Here is an 11079-nt window from a genome sequence, read left to right on the forward strand (position 1 = left end):
TAAAGGTTAAAGAACACATTTTATTTTAAAAATAAGTACTTTTCTACCAATAAAATGAAGATCCATTGCGATCCATTCCATTTCCATTCTAGATTTCTGTTTCATGCATTGTAATGTTTTCCTCTACTCTCTTAGCAACAAGTCTTCGATCTTGGAGAAGCGGCTGAGATACCTGATTGATCACTTTACATACAATCTGTACTGCAACGTGTGCCGCTCACTTTTTGAGAAGGATAAACTGCTTTTCTCCTTCCTGCTCTGCTCCAACCTTCTCCTGTAAGTGTTTGGTTGAGCAGTGAAATAAATCGATAGATGTTAGAGCTATCTCTTGGCTTGCCAAAAGTATATTGATTTGCAAAACTATGATGTCCATGTAGGGCAAAGAAGGAGATTGACTACGGAGACTTGATGTTCTTGCTGACTGGAGGCGTTGGCCTACAAAACACGACCCCCAACCCAGACCCCTCCTGGCTGCAGGACAAGAGCTGGGATGAGATCTGCAGAGCCAGCGAGCAACCAGGACTGGCTGGAATCAAGTAAGGTTCCCTGTGAAACATAGACCTGCATGATCTGCGCCGTGCACTGGAAACTATTGGGTAGCATGTACTCAATGTAACACCCTCTCTTTATTTATCTCCTCACTGTCTCTCCCCTGCACACACATAGAGAGGCGTTCATAAACAACCCGGACGACTTTAAGTCCATTTACGACAGTAAGGAACCCTACAACGCCCGTCTGCCCAGACCCTGGGTGGACCGCCTCAACACCCTCCAGAAGATGATCATCTTCCGCTGCCTCAGGCCCGATAAGATCATCCCGGCCGCCTCCAACTACGTGACCAAGAAACTGGGGAAAATGTTTGTGGAGCCGCCGCCCTTTGACCTGAGCAAAAGCTACCTGGACTCCAACTGCACCGTGCCTCTGGTGTTTGTGCTTTCTCCGGGAGCTGACCCCATGGCCAGTAGGTGGCGCGCTAACACCCAGATAACCCTTTCAGACTGATGTTAGAACCAGTTTAATACCACGTTTAATTTTGTAATAACGCCAGGATGAGAGTCATCATGTGGTCACCATGTCAAATTTGGTGATTATTAAGTCATTGAATCTTGCGGTGACTACACATTAGACACATTAGTCTCGCTGAGCTGGAGAGAGACATGTTGGACTGAATTTGTGTAGTCTGATCCCGACATAATGTTTTTAACATCATTATAACATACCTGGGTCACATAATGGTTTGCCATTTGACTAGTTATTTCTACTGGCTCGCTTAACCTGTGTTCAAAGGCTGGAAGCTTTGGGTTTAACTTCTGAGCAAACAAAAACAGCCAGACATACAATCACACACCAAAACCTTGTAAAGTGTCTATGTGGTCTGGTGCTCATACGGAAAGGTCAATGGATTCAACTATGTCATTTGAAGAGAAAAATACTGTGTTGTACTTTTAAGACTGTTTGAAAAAACATAGATGTTACCCATGGCTGGCCGCTAACCATATGGGAACGTCTGTCTTCCTCTCCAGGCCTCCTGAAGTTTGCCAATGACAAGAACATGGGTGGGGCCAAATTCCAGTCCATCTCTCTGGGCCAGGGGCAGGGTCCCATCGCGGCCAAAATGATACTCACGGCCATGAAGGAAGGTACCTGGGTGTGTCTGCAGAACTGTCACCTCGCGGTGTCTTGGATGTCCACCTTAGAGAAGATATGCGAGGACTTCAGTCCAGACACTTGTCACCCAGGCTTCCGTCTGTGGCTCACCAGCTACCCCTCACCCAAGGTGGGTGTCTTTGGATTATTATTGCACTCCTGTTATTTCCGCTGTGTCACTTGAATTTCCAGTGTGGGATTATTTAGGTAGATCTTATCTTACATAAGGCTTCTCGCAGGTCGTGGGAGGATTTGTTTAGGCTGCCCTCAGTTTTTTGACGCCTACACCGTTAAAAACTCTGGGGTCGCAGGAGCAAAAGATATTCTGTGGTCTGTAGCAGTTCTCCAGCAAATCCTTATTTGATCTTGAATATCCATTATGATACGGTTAATGTGTCAATGTGTTCATTTAAGAGTAGTTGAAAGTAGTTGAAGAGTAAATTGTCAATAAATCCATTTAATGAAACATTGCATTTATATGAACCCCTCTTGGCTTCCTGCATCAGTTCCCAGTGACAATTCTCCAGAATGGCGTGAAGATGACAAACGAACCACCAACAGGTCTCAGACTTAACCTGCTGCAGTCCTACCTGTCAGATCCCATATCTGACTCTGAGTTCTTCAACAGCTGCCCCGACAAGGAACCGGTGGGCAAAGACACACACAAACACACACACACACACACACACACACACACACACACACATGCATATAAGTAGCCAAACGTTTCATTCTTCTTTGTTCATTTTCGGTTGGATGTCCCTGCAGATCTGGGAGAAGCTTTTGTACGGTGTGTGTTTCTTCCACGCGCTTGTACAAGAGAGGAAGAAGTTTGGTCCTCTAGGATGGAATATACCCTACGGCTTCAATGAGTCAGACCTGCGTATAAGCATCAGACAGTTACAGGTATTTAGCAGACTTTTAAGTGAGGCCTGATATTTAACTAGGGCAGAGTTATAATCATATTATTAGCAATGTATGCATGCATACATATCATTTGTATGTATGTATGTATGTATGTATGTATGCAGGTATGTATGTATGCAGGTATGCATGCGTACATGCGTGTACGCTGTCTGAATTCATGAAGATAACGTGACATCATGAGGTATAAATAAACCAGAGGTTTTTGTGATATACTTGTCATCCATGTAAATATCTTTTTGATTTAGATTCCTTAAAGTGGTAAGTATGACTGAATTGCGGAAGTTCAGTAGATGTCCCAAAAAGTTTAATAAATGAATAGATGAACACTTTATAATTTCCCCATAATAATCGACTTCCTCAGCTCTGGTTCTTAAAGCGACGCACTTCAAGATGTGTCCGTGAGCAAGTATGTTCTCGTCGTTGATCCCGTGTTTCCAATCCTCCCCCTGCCCGCTCCCAGCTGTTTGTCACGGGATACGAGGAGGTGCCGTTCGAGGCCATCACCTACCTGACCGGCGAGTGTAACTACGGCGGCCGCGTGACGGACGACTGGGACAGACGGCTCCTCATGACCATCCTGGCCGATTTCTACAACCAGGACATCGTTGTGAAACCCCGCTACACCTTCTCTCCCAGCGGCAAATACTTTGCCCCGTCTAAATCCATCTATGAGGACTATGTGGAGTTTATTAAGGTGATGTGTAAGACCCCGGCTGGTCAAAGTATTTGATTCAACTTGCTTTAAGTTCCACCCATTTGAATTTGTCTGTCGGTCTGTGTTTTCTAGAAACTACCGCTCATCCAGAGCCCTGAGATATTTGGGATGCATGAAAATGTGGACATCTCTAAGGATCTGCAGCAGACCAAGCTACTGTTTGATTCACTGCTGCTCACCCTGGGAGGCGGGGTTAAAGGAGGAAGTAGCTCCGGGGGAGACAGCGCCCTGTACGACATAGCTAATGACATCCTGACCAAGGTATACGTACCGTACCCACTGCTCATCCACGCACTGAATCCATCCATTTATAATCAGGTTGGACCTGAAGACTGCATCCACTGGTTGTGGCTCTATATTTACTTTACTTGAACCATTCAATCATAGGATAAAATAAAAGTACATGACTACTATGTTGAAAAAGTTTTGTTTTAGTAGAGTTAGTAGTTTTATCCTTTCATTGACTGGTTACTGATTCAAGCAAAGTAGATATTTTATTACTGCATCTATTTATTTGCTACCTGATCTTTGAATTGAACATTGCCTCTTTCTGCTAACATAGCCTCTGTTAACTTATTTTTGCTCATCTCTATCAGCTTCCAGACGATTTTGACATTGAGGAAGCACTTTTAAAATTCCCAGTCCTCTACGAGGAGAGCATGAACACTGTGCTGGTCCAGGAGATGGAGCGTTACAACACGTTTGTACAGTCACTTATCGTATAGTATATAGTATCCAGCATCTACATGCAATATCTTACCTAGTGTTTTGTGTTTATTTGTTCCCCCGCTGGTAGGCTGTGTGCAACCATCCGCGTGAGCATTCAGAACCTGCTGAAAGCCATTAAGGGTCTGGTGGTGATGGATGCAGAGCTGGAGGCCGTCGCTGGCAGTCTTTTGGTGGGCAAGGTGCCAGAGAAGTGGGCTAAGCGCTCGTACCCCAGCCTCAAACCCCTGGGCAGCTACATCACCGATTTCCTCAGCAGACTCAAGTTCCTGAGCGTGAGTCAGACCGATGAAGCCCATTCAGAAGGCTGACCATGCATTATTATTTCCATTGTTTTTTGTGTAATGTAGTTTGTTCTACTGATCGATGTGACCTTATGCCGGATGACTTATCACAGGTTACTTTTATCAGTCTTTTATAGTCGTTTTTTCTGATTTGTGTCCCTATTCCTCCCCTGCCTCTCTCAGGATTGGTTCAACAGCAGCAAGCCTCATGTGTTCTGGCTGACCGGCTTCTTCTTCACCCAGGCCTTCCTGACAGGGGCCATGCAGAACTACGCCAGAAAGTATCGCATCCCCATTGACATGCTGGTCTTTGAGTTTGAGGTCCAGAAACACTAATATGAAATCTCCATATCCCAACAGATGAATATCAATCATGTCGTCTTTGTCATTTTATCATTTGTTGTTTTTGTTTTCCATGTACATTATCTGTTTTTGTCCTACAGGTTCTCGCACTTGATGTGTCAGAGCAAGCTCCTGAGGACGGCGTTTATATCCACGGGCTGTTCCTGGACGGCGCTCGCTGGGATAGAAACAGGTTCAAATCATTATCACTCAGCCCGGTGTATTCAACTGAAAAATAAAGAATCATCTTAAAGAATGTCTCTTCTCCATCAGTGGCGTGCTGGCGGAGCAGAAGCCCAAAGTCCTGTTTGACTCTATGCCCATCATCTGGATCAAACCCAGTAAGCATGGCACTCGAGGCCGCTCGGCTAGCTCTCCACGAAATTAGACCAAAATCCTGTTACCACGCTTTGGAGCTGCTGTCCTCTGTCCAATTCCGTCTCTTCCTTTCTTGCTTACCTCCTTCACCATCCAGCGGAGAAGAACAGCAGCCAGCCCTCCCAGAAGCTGTACGTGTGCCCCCTGTACAAGACCAGCGAGCGGAGGGGAACTCTGTCCACCACGGGCCACTCCACCAACTTTGTGATCACCATGACGCTGCCCACGAGCAAGCAGCCGCAGCACTGGATCAAACGGGGCGTGGCCATGCTGTGTCAGCTGGATGACTGACCCCTGAGAGTACACTTAAGTTTATTATATGCAATTAAAACTGAATATATATATATCTATCAATTTATGCATCTTTTTTTTTGTGTCATAATATCATTGAATCATCAATTCAATCATAAATTCATAAATACAATAAACGTATTTTGGTTTGACTCATTTGATATTTTTGGGGATTTTTTTTGTTTGGTCATGCTTAAAAAAAACATACAAACACAAATGTATGCATGTTTAATCATGACCACACACTCACAGAAATATTTAACCCTAACTTTAAAGATTTATGTAAAATGATTACATGACAAAGTTCCATTTGATTTTTTAAATAATAAACTTTACATGATGTATATGCATCAGTGTAATAAAGCCTATTTATTTCAAATGCATATTCACCAGGTTTATGTATTCAGTATGAATATAATTTATTGAATTTAAATGCACATTAATCAGATTATGTATTCAGAATACATTATAAGTAAGTATATTTGTTTGAATTACATAGTAATTAGGTTACCTATTCAAGATGATTAATGTGGGGGGGCGTCACACAATGACAAATGTCATTGTGTGACGAACATCTGCTTTCTGAAAAGAAGGCCTACTAGTAAACTAGTAATGAAATAAAACAATAAAACATTGAGACCATTCCACAAAGCACACTGGGTAATAAGAAATTCAACCCATGGACTGGTGAAACCGCATAAGTCTCCACAAGTAACCTACAACTTGTGACTTGCAACTTACGTAACTTACGTAACTTAGGGACTGTTGGTTATTTATTTTAAGACCCACCGGAGGGATTTGGACCTCTGATCACTTTATGCATAACCCCCCCGGCGATATCTGATCTGAAAAAAGGCTATTCACATGAAATAAAACATTGAGACCATTACACAAAGCACACTGGGTAATAACAAATTCAACCCATGGACTTGTCACTGGACTCGCTTCCTGAGTCTATTTTATTCAAACTCTCAACCTAAGGCTCACCAGTACAAGGCATTATCCCATTGAGCCACTGACAAACCTGAACTACAGCCTCATTCACATGGTAAAAATGTCTATTGATAAGCACACAACATCAAGAAAACTCCAAGCTCACATTTCTCAAGTGAATTAAAGGCTTTCTGTAAAGCATATACCTGAAAAATCTTTGAAATCCTGGGGAAATTAAACATTTGTAGGGCATAAAAGCAGGGCTATTATGATGCATCTGATTCTAGAGATTAATATGATGAAAGAATTTTGAGTCCAGGTCAATCTGGTGAGGAGAAATAAGCCTAATTGATGATTTTTTACAATAGTGCCACCTTTGGGTGCAGTACCACCAATTTGGGTTTATGGGTAGTGGGGGTTATTGGTAACCATACCTGAAAGTTTTCGACTTACGGTATAGGCTGCAGTATGACTTTTACAGAATTTTGGGGGAAAAATGAACGGTACAGAAACAATAGGGGACCAAGCAGCTCGGACCCCTAATTACAGTATAAAGTGGTATTGTCCATTTATACAGGAGGAGCAACCACATTATTGTAATTACAAAATGCATCACGAAATCCCATGTTTGGCCATTAGGTGTCCTTCCTGTGTTAAACATGAACATGCATGTCATTGCAATAGTAGCTGCAGTATTGAGTAGGTCAAATGCAGAGTCTGGCTGCCCTGGCCCAGTCCTGAGGTATTTATAGTTGTGGTGTTATATATTTATACATAGGTATGTTTCTGAGCTGTGAAGTCCATTGGTTATTCTGTTTTCAGAGACACCGAAAGCACAGAGCCTGTGGACTGAAGGTAAACACAACAATATAAATTGTATTGATTGAGAGATGGATTATGCATTGAACAACATTGGGGCATTGTGGTCATATTTCATGCTGTTGAATATTTATATTTATCTTGGAAATGGGTGAATTTCCATGACACTTGACAGTATAATTTAATGTAGTTCTGTGCCATTTTAACGTATTTTGTTATTTCTGTGTCGATGTTAACTTGGGTTTGCATTTTGCAAGAGTAATGTTGAAACTGTTACACGACACCAGCAATGTAGTTCACTAGATGGTGGGAGGCAGCCATGCCTTCAGATGGGTAAACAAGTCACAGCATAGCATCATACAAAAATGTGAAGATTTTATATTAAAAGTTAATAATACAAAACATTACATAATACTTTATACAGTTGGAGGGCTAATAGATTTAGATTAAATGTATATTTATCTCGAGTGTAGTGTTTACCTACCATCTCTACTGTCAGTCTAAATTTGACATCGGAAGACGTTGCTGGGAGATTATAGATGAACAGAGAAAAAGAACATGACGACAGCTACGACTCAGACCTGGATGAAGACGAGGCGACGCAGTACATTATTGAACAAAGTCTGATTCAGTACAGAAAACTCAAGGGCTTGAGTCCCGGGTAAACCTCCAAATCTTCCACACAAATACTTTATATTCTACATTGTGCATGGCATGCCTTGTTCATCTAATCGATGTGTTCATTCTGATGTGTGTGTCCCTCCAGTGATCTGAAAGTAAGTGAAGATCCGGAGGAAGTCTTCAGAGCAATTAAGGAAGGTGATCTCAAACTTGACAGACCCATGAATGACTCAAATGTCATTGATTAATTTCCAGTTACTATTGTATTACCCTTCTGAAATGCCACCCTCATACCGTCTCTCCATAGGCGATGAGGATGTACTGAACAGACTGATGATACAGCCCAAAGCTCTGTCTAAAGTGGACGAGCGAGGGTGGATCCCTCTGCATGAGGCTGCAGTACAGGGCAGTAGAGCAATACTGGAGGTTATCTTCTCAGGTACGGGTTATCATGGCCCTGTTGTAATCAATTCAGCTGGATTCACTTATAGGACAGATTGATTCATTGTTTGGTGCTTTGGCTGCAGGATCCTCTCAGGGAGCTTGCCAGTGTCGGACACTTAAAGGTGAGACACCTCTGTTCCTGGCAGTGGTGTACGGCCTCAGGGGCAACGCTACCTTTCTGATCCAGAACGGGTGTGATCCAGACATCCAGAACGATGACCAGGACTCTCCTTTAGTGGCAGGTTAGGTTTGTATGCTTTTATACACAGTTAAGTCTGTGAAAGTGTGAAAAGCAGTAGGTTTATGCACTGATGTCTGATCCTTATTGCATCTTATTCCCAGCTATTCTAAATGATCAGTACGACTTGGCCACACTTCTGCTACGTTACAATGCCAACGTGGACCAAACGGGATCCCTGGAACGGACAGCGCTACACGAGTCGGCCTTCTTGGGGCTTGAGAACTTTGTGCATTTGCTCCTGGAGTCTGGTGCTAACCCCAATGCCTTTGACATCAAGAGGAAAACTCCACTGGCTTTGGCCGCGCAGAACGGACACCTAAATGTAGTGGAGATCCTGCTCCAGAAAGGTAGGCATGTATAATGTAAAATTCGTAATTAAAAAATGTAATATAGTCCTTCAATAAATGATGCACAACGTGAGTTTTTATGTGTGTGACACTGTGTGTGTGTGTGTGTATGTGTGTGTTTAAAGGAGCCCACGTGAACTACGGATCGGAGTCGGAGTTCGGCACCGTCCTGTTCGATGCCGCAGCCTCGGGGAACCCCGACATAGTCTCCACGCTCCTGGACCACGGAGCAGACGCCAACATAGCCCTGGACAGCGGACACCTCCCTATCCATCGGGTGGCCTACCATGGACACATACTGTGAGAAATAGACTATTCCTCCCATCTACTTTTCCCCATACACGAATAGGAGGTATGAGTCGTAACGCTGTCCCACACAAAATGCCATCTCTCTGGGTCACAGTGCCCTGGAGCACCTCATCCCGGTGACCAAGATGGAGGCGGTGAAGGAGAGCGGGATGAGCCCCCTCCACTCTGCGGCGGCGGGGGGCCACGCCCTGTGCATCGAGGCGCTGCTCCGCACGGGCCACGACCCCAACATGATGCTGCACCAGCGGGTGCGCCGTAACTACGAGGACGAGCGGCGCTCCGCCCTGTTCTTCACCGTGGCCAACAACGACCTGCAGTGCGCGCGGCAGCTGCTGGAGGCCGGCGCCATGGTGAACCAGGACCCCGTCAGCTGCCTGCAGGTGGCCCTCAGGCAGGGCAACTACGAGATGATCAACGCCCTGCTGAAGGCCGGGGCCAACGTCAACTACTACTCGCGCGTCAACACCACCCACTTCCCCTCGGCGGTGCAGTACGCGCTGAAGGACGAGGTGATGCTGCGGATGATCCTGAACCACGGCTACGACGTGAAGCGCTGCTTCGACTGTCCCTACGGCGGTGGTTCCCATGACTACGCGCCGTGGACTTCCTCTTCGGTCGTCAAAGACATGATGGTGAGACATAAGCCGAGACTAGAGTGAGGACAGAAGAAGAGAAGTTTATTTGCAGATTGCTTTGGTGCTTTGTTTATCAGCCCTGTGTGTCTCTTTGTCTCTTTGTTTGTTGTTGTTTTGGGTCTAGTTCTGTGAGGTTATAACGGTTCACTGGCTCAAGCAGCTCTCGGGCCAGGTGGTGCATATGATGCTCGAGTACACGGACCACGTGTCCTTCTGCACAAAGCTCAAGGACACATTGCAGGAGCAGAAACAATGGGAAGAGATCTGTCACATGCAGAGTGAGGGAAACCTTTGTCTTCCATTTTAAGATCCTCAACCTTAAGTTTTTTCGGGTCATTCACATTTGTGCCATTAAAAGGGTTATAAAAAAGGCAGTTTTAACTTTAATCTAAAAATTCATTGCAGGAAACCCAAGGAGCCTGAAACACCTTTGTCGACTGAGGATAAGAGGATATCTGAGCCAACTGCGACTGAGATCCCCCGTCTTCATCGGCTATCTTCCTCTTCCTCCCAGGCTGAGGGATTATCTTCTCTATAAAGAGTATGATGTCTATAGCAGGGGCAGTATGGTTGGTCCCTAGAAATTGGAACAATACAAAATCCTGTGATGGGATGCTATGACCACTGGTGAATAATGCTGTCTGTTAATGATAATTATTACATACTTTATTTTGTTTTTATGTAGATATTTTTCTATAGTTTTCTGAAAAGGCCTACACCACTTGAAATAAAAAAAATGTAAGGTTAAATTATGATTTACTTTCTTTAATAATAATTGATTGCATGGTGTGTGTGTGTGTGTGTGTGTGTGTGTGTGTGTGTGTGTGTGTGTGTATGTGGGGGGGGGCACTCCTACTTTTGCGAAAGGTGCTATGGGATCTTTAGTGAACACAGGGAGTGTTATGTTTTAATAAATGTAACCATTTGATAATGACATAGACTACTTATTGCCTATTGGTTGTGTAAACACAAGGATATATGATTGAAGGACAAACTGAAATAGACCAAGCACACACTGCTTTGACGGATGTTGCTTTGAAAAGACCGTAATATAAGATGTACACAAAAGTGCATTTCTTCTTCCTGGTGGAAGAACATTGTATTGCAACTGATGATCGCGATTGTAGAAGAGGTCAAGCCCAAGCGGCTCTAAACTGTTGTAAAGGTCTACCAGCCTCCACAGTAGACTGTAGCAAATGTTGCTTATATTAGCTACATTTGGTGCCATCAAACGCTAAATGTAAATGTTGTAAATGTAAGGTTGAAATATAAACGTGTTGCCGGCAAAATGTAATATATACATTCATGTAAATACAAATCATTAAAATGCTCATGAGAATGGATTAAACTAGACAAGTCTCCGCATGTGCATTCTACGAATAAAATGCGTCTGGTTGCGTGAGCCCACTCCTCGTATTC

At 43.9% G+C, this 11079-nt stretch overlaps 2 protein-coding genes across 5 annotated transcripts in view; both read left to right on the top strand.

Moving 5' to 3' along the window:
• Positions 1 to 5311, top strand: part of dnah12 (dynein, axonemal, heavy chain 12) — a gene marked incomplete at both ends in the record, with an annotated part of 29338 nt that extends 24027 nt beyond the window's left edge. Inside the window, 14 exons of the mRNA XM_084479833.1 lie at positions 136 to 276; positions 378 to 536; positions 667 to 962; positions 1525 to 1778; positions 2155 to 2295; positions 2417 to 2554; positions 3036 to 3269; positions 3363 to 3551; positions 3887 to 3990; positions 4087 to 4291; positions 4484 to 4621; positions 4744 to 4835; positions 4916 to 4983; positions 5118 to 5311. Coding sequence (XP_084335959.1) covers positions 136 to 276; positions 378 to 536; positions 667 to 962; positions 1525 to 1778; positions 2155 to 2295; positions 2417 to 2554; positions 3036 to 3269; positions 3363 to 3551; positions 3887 to 3990; positions 4087 to 4291; positions 4484 to 4621; positions 4744 to 4835; positions 4916 to 4983; positions 5118 to 5311 — 2353 coding nt within the window. The remainder of the gene's footprint in view (positions 1 to 135; positions 277 to 377; positions 537 to 666; positions 963 to 1524; positions 1779 to 2154; positions 2296 to 2416; positions 2555 to 3035; positions 3270 to 3362; positions 3552 to 3886; positions 3991 to 4086; positions 4292 to 4483; positions 4622 to 4743; positions 4836 to 4915; positions 4984 to 5117) is intronic.
• A 1724-nt stretch (positions 5312 to 7035) lies between these two features.
• On the top strand, positions 7036 to 10594 carry asb14b (ankyrin repeat and SOCS box containing 14b). 4 transcript variants are annotated; one of them, XM_084480312.1, is made up of 10 exons: positions 7036 to 7099; positions 7563 to 7724; positions 7830 to 7882; positions 7992 to 8123; positions 8212 to 8370; positions 8471 to 8716; positions 8842 to 9016; positions 9120 to 9657; positions 9785 to 9938; positions 10066 to 10594. In XM_084480312.1, exons 2-10 carry the CDS (start codon positions 7603 to 7605, stop codon positions 10239 to 10241), a joined length of 1755 nt encoding a protein of 584 aa, XP_084336438.1. In that variant the 5' UTR covers positions 7036 to 7099; positions 7563 to 7602; the 3' UTR covers positions 10242 to 10594. The 4 variants fall into 4 exon arrangements, with proteins under 4 accessions (XP_084336438.1, XP_084336439.1, XP_084336440.1 ...); XM_084480313.1 differs by having other exon boundaries at positions 7077 to 7099; positions 7603 to 7724; XM_084480315.1 differs by lacking the exon at positions 7036 to 7099 and having other exon boundaries at positions 7652 to 7724; positions 7830 to 7876; positions 7990 to 8123.
• Positions 10595 to 11079: the final 485 nt, after the last annotated feature.

Source organism: Micromesistius poutassou (assembly GCF_964030765.1).
Source record: "Micromesistius poutassou genome assembly, chromosome: 15".
Taxonomy (NCBI): domain Eukaryota; kingdom Metazoa; phylum Chordata; class Actinopteri; order Gadiformes; family Gadidae; genus Micromesistius; species Micromesistius poutassou.

Excerpts from the sequence above, each read along its gene's own strand:
- asb14b (XM_084480312.1), top strand. The coding sequence starts at position 7,603 with ATGAACAGAGAAAAAGAACATGACGACAGCTACGACTCAGACCTGGAT. Across the intron at positions 8,124-8,211 it reads ACTGGAGGTTATCTTCTCAG|GATCCTCTCAGGGAGCTTGC; the intron begins GTACGGGTTATC and ends CTTTGGCTGCAG. Across the intron at positions 8,371-8,470 it reads GGACTCTCCTTTAGTGGCAG|CTATTCTAAATGATCAGTAC; the intron begins GTTAGGTTTGTA and ends TCTTATTCCCAG.